This window comes from Leptosomus discolor, chromosome Z, assembly GCF_034619465.1.
Source record: "Leptosomus discolor isolate bLepDis1 chromosome Z, bLepDis1.hap2, whole genome shotgun sequence".
NCBI classification, from domain to species: Eukaryota; Metazoa; Chordata; class Aves; order Leptosomiformes; family Leptosomidae; genus Leptosomus; species Leptosomus discolor.
The window spans coordinates 15,455,181-15,476,409 of record NC_141419.1 but is presented as its reverse complement, the minus strand read 5'-3'; the positions used below and the strand labels follow the sequence as shown (position 1 = coordinate 15,476,409).

The following is a 21,229-nucleotide window of genomic DNA, read 5'->3' as shown; positions in this document are numbered from 1 at the left end:
ACAAGCTTCTCAGTACCATTCAAAAGGCTCATGACGATATTAGTTCACAGTGACAGAAGATGTACCTGGCACTGAAGAGCTGAGTAAATAAATCAAAAAAAGAGCACAGAATGACTAGGAAGGAGGCATTCCCTCACACTACCAAACTTTCCTTACTCATCCATCACATTAGGCAGCAGGTCGGGGCTGGAGAAAAGCACCTGTATGTCACGTAGGACAGAAAAGTTCCCTTTCGGGAGTATGTGCTTTTTCCAATATGCATTTCTCTGAGTAAAATCTGTCTGAGTCAGAGCATTCCAGTGTTTCAGGCTATTTCTTTATAAAGCTGCAGGGCAAATAATGTCTAAAATATGTAGTAAGATTTGATCACCTATAATCAGCTGGTATAGATGCTATACGCTTGTCTTAAAAAGACTACATACAATTAGTACAGGATGATGCGATCTATTACTTACATAGAACGGATACATGCTTCAGAGTTAAGACCAAGTGCCAACAGAGTCATGAAGTTTATGCTAAGCATTGCACTGTAACCACATGCCCTGGAATGAATTACTGAGCTTCTTAAATGGTCATGCTAATGTTTTTACTTATGAGTTCTTACCTGTAGAGGTATGGTCTCATAATTACTGTAATTACAAGGCTTATGAGTCTCATCACTCAAAACACCTTGCTCCCTCAAGACATTCTCAAAATTGCTATCTGTCTGATTCCCACACACTAAAAATGTAATTTTGGAGTACAGTATCCACGCTGAAAAAACAACCCAAACAGAGGAAAGAAATATGCAGCTATGTCATTCAACCCCCTACACACTCACAGGTCTCCTTTCTAAACCTCTGCCATGTCATCCCCACCATCCGCAGCTGACATACTGAACCCCCCTACCTTGAGCAGGCATACCACAGCATGTACAGTCAGATTTTGATGATAAGGACAGTTAGCGTCGATTGCATACTGAAAACTGCTGTGCATAGTTTTCTTAACTGGTGTTTGAGTTAATGTCAGGCAAGAGATGGTGATGAAGAAATACTTTCCTGTAGTGCCACTCTTGGTATTTCTAATAGCATCATCTACAATACTGAGAGCTGCACTAAGGGCTGCACTGGCACGTGTACTCAGGGTTAAGGTCGTTGAGTATTTCCTGGTTTTGGTTTTTTTTTCCTTTAAAATCGTAGAATCATAGAATCACAGAATGGTTTGGGTTGGAAGGGACCTTTAAAGATCATCTAATTCCAACCCTCCTGCCATGGGCAGGGGCACCTTCCACTAGAGCAGGTTGCTCAAAGCCCCATCCAGCCTGGCCTTGAACACTGCCAGGGAGGGGGAAGCCACAGCTTCCCTGGGCAACTTGTTCCAGTGTCTCACCACCCTCACCGTAAATTATATCTTCCTTATGTCCAATCTAAACCTACCGTCTTTCATTTTAAAGCTGTTGCCCCTTGTCCTGTCGCAACAGGCCCTACTAATTGTCCCTCGTCAGCTTTCCTGCAGGCCTCATTTAAGCACTGGCAGGCCGCTAAAAGATCTCCCTGGAGCCTTCTCTTCTCCAAGCTGAACAACCCCAGCTCTCTCAGCCTGTCCTCACAGGGGAGGTGCTCCAGCCCCCTGATCATCTTTGTGGCCTTCTGCACCCGCTTGAGCAGGTCCGTGTCCTTCTTATGCTGGGACCCCCAGAGCTGGATGCAGCACTGCAGGTGGGGTCTCACCAGAGCGGAGTAGAAAGGGAGAATCACCTCCCTTGACCTGCTGGCCACACTTCTCTTGATGCAACCCAGGATGAGATTGGCTTTCTGGGCTGTGAGCACACACTGACAGCTCATGTCCAGCTCTTCATCCACCAGTTCCCCAAGTCCTTCCCCATGGATCTGCTCTCAATCCCTTCATCCCCCAGCCTGTGTGGATACCAGGGATTGCCCCAACCCACATGCAGGACCGTGCACTTGGCCCTGTTAAACCTCGTGAGGTTCACAGGGGCCTACTCCTCCAGACTGTCAAGATCCCTCTGCATGGCCTCCATTCCCTCCAGTGAATCAACTGCATCACTCAGCCTGGTGCTGTCTGCAGACGTGCTGAGGGTGCACTCGATCCCACTGTCTATGTCATTGATGAAGATACTTAATAGTATTGGTCCCAGTATGGACCCTTGAGGGACACCGCTGGCTACTGGTTTCCACTTGGATGCTGAGCCATTGACTGTAACTATTTGGGTGCAGCCATCCGGCCAGTGTCTTCTCCATCTAACACTCCATCCACCAAACCCATCTCTCTCCAATTTAGCAGCAAAGTCTGAGTCTAGTTAAGCGTCACGTAGAGCTAAGTAGTTCCCCTGGCTATCAAGACAGAAATTATTTAGAATGCAAAAGAAATCTTCTATCCTACAGAGAATAGCTGTATGCTCAGTTTTGAATGTTCAGAATTGCCTTATGGCTAAATATGTGCATGTGTGAAATCTGAAGATTGTGAAGATGGTGGCTGTTTAGCCCCAAAATACATAAAAGAAAAGCAGGAGAAAATGTAAAAGAGGAACATTTAGAAAGGTATCCTCTTTCACAGTCCCAAAGAATTATAAAAAAAAAATTATTGTCTTTTGAAAGAATACTGGGTAAATGTTGTATCTAAATTAAATTAAAGATATCGTAAGTCTGCTTTAAGGGCCTAATTACTGCCTCATTTAAACTAATGCAGAGGGGCATTGAAGGAAGAGAGAGTATGCTATAAATAGAAATCCCAACTAGAGGGCTGCTACTGGAATGTTCATGCTACTGTGTAATCCAAACAAGCAGATAAAGTAAAGAAATTTCAATAAATTAAATGTAGGGTAATAGAACTTCCACTCTTTTAGTGTTATTTCTCATTTATGTCTGACTTTACATCACGCACAGTACAGTTATAGTTAAATCTGATTTGTGGCAACCTGAGCTTTATAAATGTCATCCCTTTAGCCTTTTCTGGATTGAGCTGTAGATGCTCCATCTCATGAAGTACTAAATGTTCTCTGAAAAAGAACATTAGTTACAGAAGTAATGTTTGCTTCATAGGAGCAGCCAGGGGACTTAAGGTCAATGTGGATTAGTTTTGGACATTTCATCTCTAATAAATCCAAATATGGTAAATCTTCAGGTACTTTTTGATTACATAATTCTTTAAAAGCTTCACAATTACAATGAAATAATATTGTTTCCAGTAGACCTTTATCTGGTGATATAACCAATAATAATAAAACAGTAAGGACCTAAATCTGGACTTACCTTGTTAATGTTGTATTCACTGGGACTGTGAATATGGTTACAGGACTGGGCCCATAAAATACTATTTTACAACTTCCTGTTTCCAATCATACTGCAACATCTTACATCTTGTTTCAGATACTAATATGAAGAAAAAAATAATCATGAAGGAAATGAACACTGCTTGCTAGGAAAACCCTCCCTAAGCTCAATGAAGTGTTCTGCTTTTCACTTATTTAATATCATGTCTCAAAATCCTTCAGTTCCAGTGGTCTGATTATCTCATTATCCTGCCTTCGATTCCCTTTTACTCTAAACAATAATGTACATTTTCATAGTAATTATACTTTGATTTTCTATACACGCATGTTTTCACTTGAGTGTCTGAAAGGGCCTTAAGTACTATTGAGTTAATCTTCAAAACACCTATTACATTATCATCCTCATCCTCATCCTGCAGTTAGATGAAAATAACAGCAAGAAGCAAGTAACCTGCCAAAGCTAGTGGAGACAGGTAGTGGCAGAGGTGGAAGCAGATGTGAGCTGAAAAGGGATGACACCACCCTCATCCCCAGTGCCCAGTAACACTTCAGTTGGTAAAACAGGACACGGCAGCTGTTTCTCAGCTTCTGGATACCTGCAAAGAGCCGTCACCTCCCAGGGCACTAACCACCATTTTTAGCCCCTTCTGTATCTAAACATTTTCCTAAAAAATAGAAGATATTTACCATACAGACAGCATTTGTGCTGTTGAAAACATATATGAAAATGTTTTTTACATAAACAAAATACATCCATCCATACAGCCATGTTGTTTGACCGTGAGCAGGTAAGGGGACAGGAAAAGTTACGAAGTGTTGGGATAAAGGGATTAAACAGAAAGTGACCTGGATTTGTGGAAGCTTTCCGGATGGCAGGCAAAAGAAACAGGGCTGGGAAAACGCAGCACTCCACTTCTGCTGGGTGGGTCTCATTTGAATTAGTGCTTGGGGGTACATTCCACTGCCTCTCTGGCCTCTAAATTACAGATCACATACAATATGTACACATGGTACATTAGGGATCCACAATTTAAATTTACATCTTATTTTGGCTTTGCTTCTTAAACTTGGCTGGTTTTGTGAAGATTCCTAGGAAAAGAAATCCATCTCTTAAAACATGATTTAGTTTGAATCATACCCAGTTAACTCCCAGTTGTCTGTGGACAATATGTGCCAGATGTGGTCCATTTTGGGATAGAGCCAAATGCTTATAAGCTATATTTTAGCTATAGATCTGCCAAACCCGCCTATATATCCACATCAGCTCTGTGCAGATCCAGCCACAATGTCTCAGCATTGTCCTCCAGCTGCAGGGAGCACGAGGCTGCGGTTGCTGATTCTGCACGGACCCATCCGGCCGACACTGAAATGGACCTAGTAAATCCGGCCAGAAGGAACCCGATTCCCGCACCTTTGCACCATGCTTCTCTGTGCTCGGGGAGGACGCGCTAGCTCTGCAACGTGTACTCGGCCTGGCAGCATTTTGAAGCACTGTACAAAGACACTCAAGAAGATCAGCAGAAGTTCTGGGCCTGTACTGGCTACGCTGGATCTCAGCTATTGCCAAGCATGGTCAGCGATGCACCACAGTACCTGTATTATCTGGGTTTGTCACTTGTCAGGTGTTGCAGCCCCACCATTACTCCAGAGAATGAAGGGTAATTGCTGGACTAAATTAATTCTGACATACCTCTCTCAATTGCAGAGTTACACTAGAGGTGAATTTGGCCTGTGGATTTCATTGTTATGTTCAGAAGCTGTCAGTGTTGTCTACAGATTAGGGGAGCAGACACTGATAAGCTGGTGAAGGTAAAGTGTGCTATTTCACAGTGTTATTAAATAAATCATTCCAACTTCAGTGACCATTTGCACTTCATCCTCTTGTCTTCCTAACTTTCTTCGACTCTTACTGTATTATTTACCTTGTGAAAATGCTGCATGTGGCTCAGGTACAATGACTGAAGCTCAGGACTCAAAGTGGTTTGGATAACCTCTAAACCTATCTCCCTGTGTGAAATATTCCAGCGAAGTGTAACTGTAAATATAACTTCAGTGAACGAAGTGGAGTTACAGCCTCTTGTGCCAGGATACATTTGGTCAACTGGGTCAGTGCAGAGACTGTGAGATAACTTATTTTGAAATTCTGCTAACAGCAGTTTGGACGAGTGGTCCCCTACAAATCCTTTTTTTTTGCACTGATTTCTACGGTGGCAATTAACAGCAGTTTCAGGGTCAGAAAAGTATTCGAGCATCATTCACAGGCTCATCTTACTTGATATCCACAGTGATTTCATGCAGCCATGCTGCAAGTTAAATTCTGTCTTAATAAATGTACAATTTTTCTGGGGAAAAAAATAATTACAAACTGGGTTTGATAATATCTCAGTAATTTAAGAGCTGAGTTGAATTTTGAAGGTCTGGTAAATTTCTGGACTATATAATTCAAGGAAATGAAAAAAAGCCTTTGGCCTTGTCCAAATAAGGATAAATAAAAAGCAAGAGTGTCATATATTATGTTAGTTAATTTTTAGTTATGTTAGTTAAAGTTAGTTAACAGAGAATTTTGTGAAGTCTAGTGTAGAGATGATATTTTAGCACGTGCTAACCTGTCCATTTTAAACGGACAAGTTAATGTTCAATGTCAGTTGAACAGTCAATTTCTCGCTGCCGACTTCATTTTATCAGGATAGCTTCAGATCTTTTCCAGTCCTGGCAGGTGACACATACATTTTTCAGACAACAAAACTTTTCCTTGTCAGGCCAAACTGATGAAGAAACAAACTCAGCAGACTGACTCCTAAACTCTCCATGAATTGATATGATGTTCTTCCACTGGGCTTCTAAAAATCTCATTTGCATATCCTGATGAAAACCCCATCACTGGCTGAAATGATATTTTTGTCTTGCATTCTGAAGCATTCAGTACATTTACAATTTTGGTAGTAAGTTTGGAAAACAGTACTCACGACAATCAAAGATGGTGTGTTAGGAATCAACCGTATTCTAAATTTCTAACATGTGCTGTATGATAAAAGAAATGTAATTTTAGAAAGGATTATAATGTTGTTATCATGCTGAGTCTCTTCACTTGCTAGATGTCTCACAAATGGGAAAATACTAAAAATGTTAAGTTAGAGGCCATGATCTTATGTTGAGGAATGTGATAAAGCACGGGGCTTTCCTCCAGTGCTTTACATCCAACTGGATAAATACCCTTTCTTCCATTTCTGTGATAGGCACTTCCAAATAAGAACAGATAGCTATGCCACTGGGAAGGCTGAACAAGTGAACAGTCCAGCTGCTCAGAAAATAAGAAGGAATGTTAGACTGCTTGAGAAGCAATACCGTGTGAGGAATACAGGAGATGGATTCGGCAGCTGTGAAAGGGAACTGGCAACGGAAAGTAAAAACCTGAGAGACAGCCTAGTTGGCAAGACCAAGGACCACGTAGCTGACTAGTTTGCCTCTGATAGCAGCAGGAAAGGCCGTTTCAGGAAAACAAGTGAGCCTACCCTGTCTTTGATCCTCTCCTTGGCAGCCACAGTTGTATAAGTGTTGCTAGAGAGTCATAAAACATTAAAAGGCCTTAACTTCAGTTTGGAGAGGCCTGAAGGAGAACTGTGCAGTCGTCGAGTATATCCGCAGTGGATCTCACTGAGTACCAGATCTACAGTTGTTCATGCTAGGTCTGTGCAAGCGTAAACCCCTCCCGTTCCTTGCTGTGGGGCTTGGAAATTCTGTGAACTGGACACCTCCAGCCTTGGTACGGACAGAGGCCAAGACGCTTGACCCTCTGCTTGAACTAATGCAACACTGGTGAGATGAGGTACCAGGAAAGACAGGCAAGGGGCACACCAGACAGCAAACAATTCTCACTCCATCTGGTTGCCATTTTATTTACTGCTTTCTCTGTTGCATATTAACATCAAGTTCCACATTTTGGGTTACTTTGCTTCTGCACCTATTTAGCTTACCTTTTAAAAAGTGGCTTTGAACTAGTAACAGAAAGATTGTCACCAGCCTATGCACCTGAGAGATATTTAATAACATTTTTCCGAAGTAAACTTGTGAATTTCTGACAGAAGTATCTCCAATCTGCTATTCATAAACTGGCTCTGGTGTTAACAGGCATACTTTCTGACAGCACAAATCAGATTAATTTTGTAGGTTCATGTTCATAGCCCAATGGGGTGCAGAAGTCCAGAGTCCTTTCCACAGCTTGTACCTAGCTGACATTAGAAGTTATTTTCACAGCACCAGTGTGTCTTCAGTCAGACAGATGCATGCTCCACTTCTACTGTTTCACTGCTAGGTATGTAACTGATTTTTCTCTTGGGACCTATGCAGTTAGAGAAGGATTTCATGGTCTTTAATAAGAGAAATTAGTTGTTACTGAAATAACAGGGAGCAGTAATACTCCATGGGTAACAACATTACTGGGAAGAGCCTCATTTTGTCTGTGAGCTTAAGCACTAGGGTTCATTACTTTGGTGTCACCAGCCTTGCTGCATTTCCTGTGTTGCTGTTCAAAACACCGTTCTCATGATCCATGAAGCCTTTACTGGGCTAAAGCGCATCGTTCTTTTGTCTAGCATAACTCTTTAAGGACAAACTAGGGGCATCTGCAGTCCCCAAGTATCTCCAGAGCTATCCGGGACCTTGTTCAGCTACAAAAGCATTCATCTCTGAAAGCCATTTACTTCCCCCTTTGGGATCATAAGGGAAAACCCAGCGTTTTTCAAAGCAAAATGAAGCCCAAGAAACAATCTAATTTCTGGAAAGACACCTATGATGACCCTCAGAAATCCTGAGATCAAAGATGTAGATCATATACATCCCTAGTGTGCACGATGTTGTGTGACATGAATAACATACGCTAAGCCAAACCTCCTGGGATACAACATGCACAGAACTATACATAAATACTTTTTAACAGGCATACCTCTTGTGATATTATTGGCTGTATGTTAAATGCTCAGAGGGGGTTCTAAGGCAGGAAAAGGGTGTGCTATGGATTGGAAAACAGCCTTGAAGGGATTATTTCAGCCAGTGTAAATTAGAGCGACCGTAAGAGAAAGTTTGTCTCCTGGACAACCTGAAATGAGGAAAGGTGGCTTCATGCCTCCTCAGCTTTCTTTCACTTAGCTGCCACATCAGTAGAGGTAAGGCTAATGTCCTGATTCATCGTGCAAATTGTGTTTTGGCTTGCATTGCAACAGATCTTGTTGAAGCACAAAAGAGTTATGGCTACACACCTCCCTGGATGATGGTGCACACCAGCAGTCAGGAATTTGCTGTGACAGACAAGATCACCTCTTGATGCCCTTTCCCTACAACAATTCTTCAGTAGCTGCACATTGGTCAGACTGGTCAGAAGGAGGTGCCCAAACAGAGTATCTTAGTAAATATGACTGGGTGTTAGACTTGTGTTAAGACTTCTACCAGATTAATTAAAAAAACAGCATTTGTTTTATGCATTTTTCTGGAATTCTCATCACTATTCATTTGTTCAAAAGTATCTGTCCTGTAATGACAGGAATTCATCTGCAATTTTTGACCAATGATCAGTAACATTATGTTATGTATGCTACTACTCGTATTACTTCTTGCTTGGCTTCTAAATGGAGGATTTCTTCATGTATTTTCCTCTGGAAAAATGGTAGTGGAGGGTGCAAGCTTCTTTTATGATTTTTTCAGGTTTTGATAGTTTCTGTTGTTGAATTAGTTTACAAAAAAACATACAATCTGTCCTTCTTCATTCATGAAGAAATTCCCTCTCATTCTTCAATTCAGTCAGTCTCCTTAAATAACAGAGTTCTTAACTTTCACAGTAAGCCTTCAAGTTATGCTCTACACAAGGCAGACTGGTTTGCTCTTGCCTGTCATTTCCCATCCAGCCAGCTTCTCTCTTGACCTTTCTCTCTGTCATCTGAGGAAAATACTCTCAAAACACAACTTTGCATGCTACATTATATCGTTTCAGGTCCATAATATTTTGTAGGACTCAAGAGCAAAATCCTGTTTTCTGAGCATCTGTATCTGTCTGTCTTGACTCACTTCAGTGTTAATTATGAACTGCTAATTTTATATGTGGGCCTTCAGATCTATACCAGACAAATAATTGGAATAATTTACTCTGGAGCTTAGTGCTAGGCTTTATTTACCTTATATGTGTAAAATGAATCCTAGTTCCGATCTAGCTATCATCCTGAACAAAAATATTTCACACATAGTATTTTGAACTGGTTACTGATTTGCTGATTTTAGCATACTGGACAGTATTAGCATAGGTTTGCTGGCTTAAAAAACCAAGAGAGACAGACAGTAACTTGCTTATTTCTCACAATTATATATATTTACTATAGTTTCTAACAGAAACTTTTATTGTACTATCATATAATCCTGTGTTCTAATGACCTTTGCTCCACCCTATTTGGAGGTGGAGCATAAAATACTGTATTGCAGGTATTTTAATGCTGTTTTGACCATGAACTTGTAAGCCAATTAAAAAAAAATCTATCTTTCTGTATCCATTAGTCCTCCTTATTATTCTCAACATCCCTCAAATCCAATTTCCCTGCTTAGAAGCAACATTTTTAAGGCCTTCAACTGCTGTTATCTTTTATATTAATAACTTGAGTATTTCATGTGTAGCTTGTCTCAAGTTGATTTCAATATGTATTGGTCTAATAGGAAAAAAAAATAAACAAGAATGGAACATGAATAACAGTAACAGAAAGAGAATATAAAACAAATGAAAAAAAATCTGAAGCCTGAAAGAATTACTAAACTTCTAGATAAAATAAAGAAAAAGTAGAAAGGAGTAGGAAAAATTGGCAGAAACAGAAGGTGGCAACAATTGCTGCATTATGCTACTACTTTCTTCAGTGCTGGTTGGTAGCTGCTGGAGTGGAAGAAAAATACTCATGAAAAATGCATGCTGTTTGTATATCTCTCAGCTTGTTTCCTTTTGAACTTTCCCTCAGAACAATCACAGGGCCCAAGAGTAAGTATGTTGAAGGCACAGACCGTGCATCTACAAAATGCAGCTCCATTCGCCAGCCTAACAGTCGCCACAGCCTTCAACAAGTTACTTAATTCCTCTTTTTCTGCCAGCAAAAGGAAAATAATACTCTCTACTTTGTAACAGCACTGTAATATTACAGTGATTATTGGAAAAGAAGGTTTTTAACAATTTTGAAATACTAAGTCTCCACCTACCAACTTCTATCAGGGGAAATTTTAAATATTAAGTCTCCTAAACAAACGAAGCAGAAGAACGCAGAGTACCTTACTTATTATGTATTATTGGTGCAGAATCTCCATAAGCACTATTAATTTAATGCCAGACAATGAAGAAATTTAAATTAAGCAGTTGGCCATGGTGAATGTTTGCTAGTGTTAATTTCAACTGGAACAAAGTCCAGCATTTTGCAGATGTTGCCTGTATATGCAGTCCTTCTTAAATTGTAGATAGGGTAGCTTTGCTCCTGTGTCCATATTCGTACAGTGAATGAAGAAACTGTTATAGTGCAAGTGGTATGTTGGGTTTGAACATGCTGTCCGATGGCCTCACAAGACATTTTCACAAGCCTTTTGCTTTGGCTATACCACTATTTCTTACTTGGGTGACCTGGCAATACTCCTTTATTACAAAACTTTGCAACCCAGGTACTTCCAGGCACTGGCAATAATAGATTATGAGTTCTTTTTGTTTAGCAACATTGCTCAGCATCGGAAATTAAAAGTAGTCAAAAACCAAAGTGGAAGAAATGGCATTAGAATTATTGTGAATTGCTCAGGATCTGAACCATACTGAGGAGGATTTGTGAAATCCAATGTATGTTGTGTTTATTCAATCAGTCTGAGAGCTATAATGTTACTTTTTTTTTCTTTGGAGAGTAGAGTGTTGCCTGAATTGCTCAACTGACCAATGGGTTTTGAATGAAGCTGTTTCTTGGGAACAAACAGCAGGATGAAGAGATGAAAAAGACCTTTTAGAGATCATTCAGTTCACTGCCCGGCTGATGAAGGATTCTCCATGATCTTTGTTCAGTTTAGTTCTAGAAGTTCCAACCGATGAAGTTTCTTCAGCAACTGTATTTTACTCTCAGAAATTATCAATATGTGATAATATATAGTAATATGTATACATTAATATATTTAGAATAAACCAAACTGGTCTGATGGCCTATTATATACCTTCGTTTTAAGCGTATAAATATCCAAAGAGTGACACAAGGAACAGGACTATTAATGCTTTGGTATGGCAGAGACGAGATGGAAACCCGAGGTGTTTCTTCAGAGTACAGCAAGAGAAGGAAGAGAAAGGAGGGAAACTCCCACGTTGGGACTTCTTGTCAAGTAATTTTAGAAGTACAGCAAATGCATTTCCCTTGATAAAGAGGCACTCACTGCAACTGAGTGAAATGCCCTGGCAACAATGCTGGAGATGACCAAGCTGATACCAGATGCTGTAAGAGTATACCATGAATCTGATCTGCTCTGCAGACAGACAAAAAGGGAAACAGACATAGAAAACTGAAAATACTAGCTGAAATTTGTCAACAGCAGAGCCACCTCTAGTAGATACACTATCCTGTCTGCATAGAAATATATAGTATTTGTTTGCAATCATGTTCGGACACTAACAGTTTTTCAAAGTTAAGCATTTTAGTCCTTAGCTTCTGTAACAGGAAGAGTTAGTTATGCTTCTCATGAGGAAGGCAGCAAGTTCTGAAAGGGGTTATTCAGGTCAACCTTTTATTGTTTTTAACAGTATGTAATTACTTTACATTGTATACGTTCAGTTTATGGTCCATAGATAATATTGCCTGTTTGTGACATACCAACAGGATGGCTGAAGCCTGTACTCTTCAAAAATGACCACTAGTGTTGACGTCATAGTTACTGGATGTCCTTGATTTTTACAGGGGGTGTGTACTCAGAATTTTAAATGAAGTAAATAGATCTGAATATATCGCTCAGTTTTCTGGAAACTGCCAGTCATGGCGACTCCTTTGCTAACTTCAATGCAAAATCAGGGGCCTATCAGCCACTCTTTAAATGAGCTATATTATCTTAAACCAAATAATTCTTCCCTAAGAAAATCCATAGAGACAGTAACAAAGCTAAAATTAGTACTCAGGAGATGTAGCTTCCAAGGCAATGCACATTACGTGACATTTTTTCAATACCACAGGCATTTTCTGTTTGCAAAACCAGCTTACAGAATATATTCCACAATGTACAAATCATCCTTAAAAACTCGGTACGAAAACAACATGGTGTTTACCTACCAAATTTCAAAACCTCTATATTTAAAAGAAACAGTGAAGAACAATATAAATAATTAATTCAGATGATTAAGTAATGACTATAGCATCACAACCTGTAGTCGTAATGGCAACACCCAAGCTATGCATCTGCTTTCAAAAATAATATATGCAGTCAAAATAGTAATCTATGGAGGTACCATAATCTGTTCAAAGCACATCACACAACTAATCACCCCAGAACACCTTCATGAAACAAAATTTTGCTTCTATATACCTAATGTTGAAAACTACAGAACATTTCACCGTTCACAAAGAGTAGTGAAAATTATCTTCAAATAGGAATTATAGTACATATTTGAAGTATCATGGAATCATAGAATGGTATCATATTTTCATCCAGTCAACTGTATAGTCATTCTAGATTACTCATCATTTTACCCCTGTGTTATGTTACAAGGCAGTGTGCTCAGGTCACCTGGCCATTTTAGTTTCACGTTCCCTCCTCCTCACCTTCGTTCAGGAAAAGTAATAACGTTATGTGTTTGTATTGCTGGGAGAGAAGGGCGGTTAAGCCTGTGAAACTAATTAGAAGCGTTCAGATAAAACTGTCATTGTTGAGCTCATGGAAGAAGGCCAGCCTGAACTAAATTTATCGGGGGAGGGGCGGGAGGAGGTGGCTAACGAGCTGGGCGAGAGGAGGGCCGTTCCTGAGGCTTGCTGGAAACGCTCACGTCTGATCGCCTCACACACCTCCGCCTCACACAGCGAAAGCGGAGGGTCACAGGGCGGCCGGGACCGGCGACCCCCGCACGGCCCCATCAGGCCCAGCCTCCCGCCCGCCCTCCGCGGCCGCGTACAGTCTCCCGCCGCGCATGCGCAACCGCTTTCTCCGGCCGCGGGCCGCTGCGGGGCGCGCAGGCGCGGTGCGAGGGGCGGGCGCGTGACCCGGAGCTGGCGGGAGCGGGAGGAGGAGGAGGAGGAGGGCGAGGGCGGCACGGTATGTGGAGGGCGGTGCGGTGGGGCTGCTCCCTCCCGGTCTCCCCGTCCTGCGCCCCGCTCTGGGGCCGTTCTCAAGGGTGCTTCCCCGTTTCCTCCGTGCGCGGCCTCGCCTCCCTTCAGGCGGGACGGGGCGGGGCGAGGCGTCCGCCCCTCGCCCCGGGCCCCGCCGCTGCCTTGCCCCCAGCACACAGCGCCCACCTGACCCGGAGGACGTCACCCGGCTGTCCCGGCTGGCAGCTCCCCCGGCGAGGAGGGCGAGGGAATGAGGGCTGCGCCATGGGAGCCGTCTCGGCGGGGCGGGCGGAGAAGGAGTTGGGCTGGCCGGGATCTGGGCTGGCCCTCCTGCTGCTTGCGAGGCCCGTGGCCGGGTGGGAGGGACGGGTTCGGATCTGCTCGTCGCTCTTTTCGGGGTAGTTTTAAGAAAGAAAAGGAGAGCCTGCTGCACAGGTGCCAGCAGCCTGGTGTCTCTTTACAGCTGCTAATTTCCTAAAGCGCGTAGCTCTGCTTAAAACGAATGTGAGAACTGTGCAGTCATTACATGCCGTTACTGCAGTTCTGCAGTCCATCACCTAGACTGGGAAATTTGAGAACTGGAGAAAGAGTTAGCTTCTGTTTTCCACATTTCCTCTTTCTTGACATCCGGGTAGCACAGAGTAATGGGGCTTGTGTTAACTGCTGTTGAAAATAATGTATTTTCAACTGCTAGATAAATATCTTGTGGGCAGACAGGATGATGTGATTTAGGGCCAGATCTGAAAAATAATGAACGTTGTATGAGGTGCTGTGTCCTTTGTACGTGTTAAGAAAAGGTGTGGTCTAGTTGTAATAGTTACTGTTTGTATGTGGTGCTGCAGTGGTGCCTTCTGTCTATAAGCACATTGAAACAGCCGTATTTATGATACATCCTTTTGAAAGGGGAAAAAAGTAAAACTGGCCAGATTCTCTGAGAAAGTTTTTGTGTTATCTGTAAGACCCTGGGAGGGAAGCATTTGAGAGGTTGGGAGAGTGCTCATCTGAAGTATACCATTACTCCCTGAAACTGCATAGTTGGGCCATTGAGAGCTGTACTGCTGGCATGAGCAGCAACAGTTACTTCAGCTGGATTCTGATGGCCATCGTGTAGCCTCTGGGTCCACAAACAGTAGAGTTGTTAAGCTTTTGTGGAGCGATTCAGTTCCCCTGGGAAAAGGTAGTAGGCCCATGGAAGTAGGCCACAAGTGGATAGAGGTTTCTGATCGCCAGTTGGACCTTACTGCTAAGGAAACATATGCCAGAACTGCAGTACTGCATCCAGCTCTGGGCTCCCCAGTACAAGAAAGACAGTGCCATACTGGAGCAAGTCCAGTGAAGGGCCGCAAAGATGACTAAGGGTGTCTGACATACAAGGCAAGGCTGAGACAGCTCGAACTCTTCAGCCTGGAGAAGAGGAAGGTCAGTGGCATCTTATAAATGTGTATAATTACCTGTTGGGAGGAGTAAATAAGATGGAGCTAGACTTTTTTTCAGTACTATGTGTGGTGGAAGCACAAGAAGCAATGAACACAGATTGGTAACTTTTTTCATTTAAACAGAAGAAAATTTGTTTGCCGCTGTGGTAGTTTAACAATGGAACACGTTCCCTGGAGAGGTTTTGGCATCTCCATCCTTGGAGATAATCAAAACCCAACTGGAAATGGTCCTGAGCAGTCTGCTGTAGTTGACTGTGAGCAAGGGGATTGGACTAGGCAGTCTCCAGAAGTCCCCTCTGATCTTGGCTGTTCTGTATATCTGTGATTCTCTAATGTACTTGAAGAAATGTGTCTTTGTTTTACTTAAAGAAAAGCTTTTTTTCCCCCAGTGCTTTGTTATTTTACTCTTCAGTCGCTGTAAATCAGTAAAAGTTTTTAGTGTTCGTTTTGTCTCTCAGTACTAACATCTAGTTTGCTCTGCAGATGTCCTGTAGCATGGCAAATGAAGAAGACTTCTTTTTGGAAGAAAAAAGATTCAAGCAATACTGTGAAGAATTTATTAGACATTCACAGCAGATAGGAGATGGTTGGGAGTGGAGAACTAGCAAGGTAAAATAGTCATAGTGTTAATTTTTAGATACCCTTGCTGGCCTTTTTGAGCTGTTGACAACCACCACAAGCTGGAACATCCTTTAAGGGGTGTTTACAACATATGAAATAAATGGCGTTTTACACAGTGTGTCCAAGAACAAAGTAGCGCGTAGGTGGTTTACACGAGGGTTTAGGCCAGTACGTGTATTGAATAGGGTTCATGAATCCAGAAACCACTGCTGGGATAACCTCATGCAACTTGCGTAACAAAGGTGTAGGATTACCTGAGATGATTTCTGTTTTGATCAGAAAATGTCTTTTAAGACATTATGCAGTCTTCATTTTCAGAATTCCCAGTGATGGGGAAACAGTCACAGCTCTCAACAAGCCTTTTGAATGGTTGGCTGTGCTTAAAATTGAATTTTAAAAGAAAATTTTTTACTTTTAATCTTAACTGCTTAGCTTCGTCTTCCAGCTGTTGGTAGTGGTACCTTGTCTACTAAGCTGAGAACCCTTGTTTTATCAGAATTCTCCCTGTTTTGGTGCTTTAGATTCAGATCAATTCATCCCTTAACCTTGTCAGTCTAAAAGCAAAACGTGTTGAGCTCCCTGACTATTTGACATGTTTTCCAATATTTTAATCAGTCTTGTGGATCTCTGAATCCTTTCCAGTATATAAAAATCCTTTTTCAACTGTGGTCAGAACTTGACAATGAATGTTATATCACTGTGAAATTCAAACCTGTCTGCTCCAGGCAAGTGCTTGTGGTTATATAGCCAAGGATCACTTTAATCCTTTAAGCTGAAATAGCACATAGTCTTTGTTCTGGTTGTGTGAGTTAATGTTTTGTATTAAAGTACATATTAGTTGCATACGGCAATCAGAAGAATCTGTCTATATCAATGATCGATCCTCATTTGCTGCTTCAAACCTCACCAATAATAATTACATATTGTTTCTAGGTCATTAATCAAAATTTTAAATAGCATGGGGCCAAGACTAGTCCCACGGGACCCTATTAGAATCACTTCTTTAATGATGGTTCCCCATTTTTTGAGTTATGTTTGAGATTGTGAATTATTTTTTTCATCCTTTAGTGTGTGTCAGATTATTAGTGTGGTATTATTTTCATTTTTTAATTTCTGCTTGTGGAATCAACAGGTATCTTACGGAAGTCTGAGCATATGTTGTTATGACTTTTAAAAAGATGTATTTGGTTAATAAATGAAGTTACCCTGACAAAATGTTTTTTTCTTAAAAAATAACTACAGTTACTGTGTGTATTTCTTTATTTACTAAATTAATTCTATGTATGACATCTTCTGTTATTTTGCTTCAGATGATATCAAGCCAATATGTGTTTAGTTACACAAATTACCCAGTATATAAAGATACATTGATGTGTGCTGGCTTTCTCCAGAGTTCTCTGAAACCTCACAGTGCGTGAAGACTTAAAGATAACCAGCAGTTCTTACGTACTGGTTTAAAAATACCTAACGATAGCCACTTCGTGCGAATGTTCTCCTTAGCCACTGCTGAAATGAAAACTTTGTAGTAGTTATGGCTTATGGCTATGTAATTTGTATTTATTCTATGATAACAACAGAAACATTTTGAATACTTGCTTTTTCTCCTTGAAGTGCTTCTATTATTTTCTATCTAATAATAAATCCACAGTGTTCTAGGATTCTTTTCTGCCACACTTTTTTTAATGGGTGGGCGGTGCAGGTTTTCATATGTTTTCTTGCTTCTCTGACCGGTTTTCAATGATAGATAATTTGGGATACTCATTATTATATGTGCATTTCTTCCTTCTGCGTAGAAAATGTACTGAATGTACTGCTGTAGCTTTTTTTTTTTTTTTTAGCTTTAATGACTTTAGTGGTTTCCCATGCTTTCATGAATTTTGTGGAGAAGAATCATGCTCGTACCATTTTGAAGTGCAAGAAGGCCAGGAGTAGATGTATGCTATCATTTCTACCTAAGTAATTGTACATTAGCATTTGTAACCCTTTCATCACAGATGAAACAGAATTTCAGTAAGAAGCAGGATCTCGGCCTTGGATACGTTCTGTTTAGAAGTTTTTAAAAGTGCAAATATTAGCCAAGTGTTACAATGCACCCTTTCTTACAATCAACCATTTGAAACTTTAGATTTCAGTCCAAGGCTATATTTGTGAGGATTTATTCATATTTATATTTATAAAGAAAGATGCTCTGTGTTGGGAATTTAATACATGGGTCGAAGTTCGAACTTTCTGTGAAATAAGAAGATTTGCTGGAAATAGCAGAATGAGATAGGTTTTTGTTCTCACATATAAAAACACTGTTAGAGGTTGGGTTTTTTTTTAATGGGCCAGGTTGGTGACTGTGATTTTTGGTGTGTGATAAAAATCTGGCCATTGAGACCACCCATTTATAGTACTTAGTCTGGGCATGAAGCTTTTTGTTAACAAGATGTCTCATTGTCTTTTTACTTTTTTTTTACCTATACATGTATTGTGGGTAGTTTGGGGCACTCTTAATTTTGCTGATGTAATGCACTTGGATCCCATTCCTCATTCCATACTCACGTGAATGGACGCATTGATAGCAATAAGACCGCACAAGTAAACCTGGCTTATAGAACTGTGTTCTTGTGTTCATATGTTCCTATGTTTTCTGTAGAGATTAAATTTAGATGATGAAATACTCATTGTTTTTGTGGAGCTGGATCTTGTGGCATAAGCTTACATGGCCCAAGCAGAACCCTGTATTTATAGCTGTAAGTGAAATGTCCTAAAGTATGTTATTTTTGTAATCTGGTGGGTTGGGTTTTTTTTGGTTGTGTGTTTTTTTGTGGGTTTTGGTGGTTTGTTCCCCCCCCCCCCCCGGCCCTGAAGAAAGATGTTAAAAAAAAAAAAAGGCAAGAGCACCTCTACTGTAGGACCTGATGGAGCTAAACTTGAGTCCTGTTATTAGGGATCAATAGTTAAATCTTGACGGTGAAGGCTGCCCCTGTTTGCTTTCTGCTTTGTGTTTGTTTCATATTTAGGTTAATCTGGGTAATATCAAAGGCTGTATCAGTTAAGTTTTGCTTATGATACTCACAAGACAGCTGGAGTAGAAATGGGCTCCCTTCCTACAGTAACGGAATCAAAGTCTGTGCTAAAGTATTGATTTATTTATAGGGGCAGAAGTGTACAAAATACATAACACTACAGAGAATGCAACAGGAGGGAAGCTTCACTTTCCTGCCACCTCTCCTCTAGCCTCTGACATACAGCTATCAAAACAGAGACTGCTAACTCCACATTTCCAGCTATCCATAGATATTTTCTCGTGGCAATCAAATGCTACAGAATGTAGAGGATATGGAGCTTGACTCTTTTCTGCTGACAGGAAGAACTGGTTCTGGGAGGTGAACGCTATATCCAGCCCTTCTCTGGCAAAGCGTATGGTGCCTTGGGGCATTTTACCTCTGTGGGTGGCTGTAGTACTTTCTTTACCGCTCTTAGTGGGATAAATACCAGTGCAGGTAGCTTTACTCCTGCTGACACTCGCACGGAGCTCCACAGGGAGAGACTTGAGAGTGAAAGAAATGTCTTTTGTATCACCAAGTTAGGCTTAATTTTTCTGTCACTGTTGTCCTCTGCATGCTTATTTCTTCATTGCACAGGATGCAGCCAGGACATCCATAGAAGTTTGGTGGATTCATGCTCTTGATGAGATTTAGTGAGAAAATAAGGCATGCAGCAGAAGTTATGAGCAAGGTAATTGCTCATAGGGTGATTTCATGCTTAAAAATTTGTGGACAAAAGTACATGTAGAGAGCGTTATCATTTTTTATGTGTGAAACTTGATAAGAAGAAAGTAAACAAGTAGCCCATAGCAGATTTTGGAGGTACATATATTCTACAGTGTCCTTGAAAAGAAAGAACTAGTGTGTCAGAATAAAAACCATGTTGATTTAAAGGTCAGAATACATGTTATAAGCTGTCAGCAGTGACAGATTAGCCAGAGTTGAATTATAGTTAAATTTGCAGCCTTGTCAAGCAATTTAATGCTGCATTAATGAATTTTGTAGAGAGGCTGTTTTGAATAGAATCCTTTTTCATCAGATGTTGTGTGTATGCTTTCTGTGTTTGTCTAAAATAAATCATAATGAAACAGCTAATAAAACCCCAATTTATTTGTTTCCTTTAAGAAGTAAGTTCTTAACATGCAACTACTATTCTTTGTATTCTGTATACTCTTTCTCCCTTTCAGAGTGTGTGATTTTCCAGTGATCTGTTATTAAACTTTTTCGCTCCTCTTACTTCTAATTAAAAAAATTTAATGTTTATATATGTGTGAAATAGGCAGGTCAGCAAGGGGGAAAAGCTCCTAAAACCTTCTCCTGCCACTCTAAAATTGCACAAGGGCCTTTTACAACAGTAGGCCGTGTGGGCTGGGAAGCAGAATGATAAAATGGAACTGGGAGAAGGTACAGCTTTGTCTGTTTTTTCTTACATTTGACCCTCAGATGTGATCAGGAGAAGGGAACAAATTGTGAAGACTCTGCACACATAAGTTCTGAAGTGTTTTTTTTGGTTGGTGGTTTTTTTTTTTTTTTTCCGGACTTTAAGAGGGGAGCAGAGCAAAATAAACCAATCTACCAAGAACTAGGAAGTTTATACTGGTGCAAATGTATTGCTTGAAATAGACAGGTCAAAATCGTTAGTAGCTGCTTAGCTCTTCATGACCTTAGCTCACTGTCTTCCAGTTCTTTGGCACTCACCTTGATCCTCACTTGTCTTATTCAATTAATAGCTATATTAAATTTTATTTTTAATGTTCACATCTTTGACTGCCTTTAACACCAAGAACTAGTGTAAACTACCGGTGAGAAGTTGCTGAGAAGTAATGCAGTCATCAGTGCTTATAAAAAGACTTGGAACTTATTGCTAAATAACATGCTCTGTTTATTTTCTAGAACAGTGATGGCATTTAGCATTTTGGTTACAGAAAATTTTTTTCTTTCTTGTTTTCTGAACACAGGACCTCCATGATGGTTATCTTAGTAAAACACACTTCCAAGTAAGAAATAGAAACATCCCACCAGATCTCAAGGAGAAAAACAATGATAACATTGAACAAATATTATTTGCACATGTTGAAGTAAGTACAGATTTTAGACTTTTGTGTTTGTAAAATAAGTCATGAACAGGATTTTTTAAAAATACTATAGTATTAAATTAAGTCTCTCCAGAAAGATTTCAGATTTTAAGTTGCCAGTGTCTTTTAATTATTCTTCCTACGCTTGTTCTCATTCAGGTGTACAGCTATATTGGTGATGAAAATTGGGAGGAAATGGAAAGGCTCCAGGATCTTTTATGTATATATTTTCCTCATGGAAGGATAATATTTCTTTGCACATTGATTCACTAATATTGAGGAAACTCTTCTTTTTTTTTGCTTGAAAAAGATTAAGCATTAAGTTTTAGTTATCTTAGCGGTAAATGTTAATTAAAAATATAAAGAAAGCTTTGAGGTTAATATTAATTTGAAATTACTGAATAAATAAGTTGTGTATAAGACTTTTGTAGTCAGTGTGTACTTTTCTGCTGTGGAACTGAGTTAAAATACTAAGCAATTTTTTGAAGCTGGTGGTGGGAAATAA

The 21,229-nt window shown here is 40.4% G+C and overlaps 1 protein-coding gene across 1 annotated transcript in view; it reads left to right on the top strand.

Annotated features, from left to right (window-relative positions):
• Window positions 1-13,517: 13,517 nt before the first annotated feature.
• ATG10 (autophagy related 10) overlaps window positions 13,518-21,229 on the top strand; it is a 79,744-nt gene continuing 72,032 nt past the window's right edge. Inside the window, exons 1-3 of the mRNA XM_086479872.1 lie at window positions 13,518-13,546; window positions 15,480-15,605; window positions 20,608-20,727. Of these exons, the coding sequence (XP_086335998.1) occupies window positions 15,480-15,605; window positions 20,608-20,727 (246 nt within the window). The 5' untranslated portion in view covers window positions 13,518-13,546. The remainder of the gene's footprint in view (window positions 13,547-15,479; window positions 15,606-20,607; window positions 20,728-21,229) is intronic.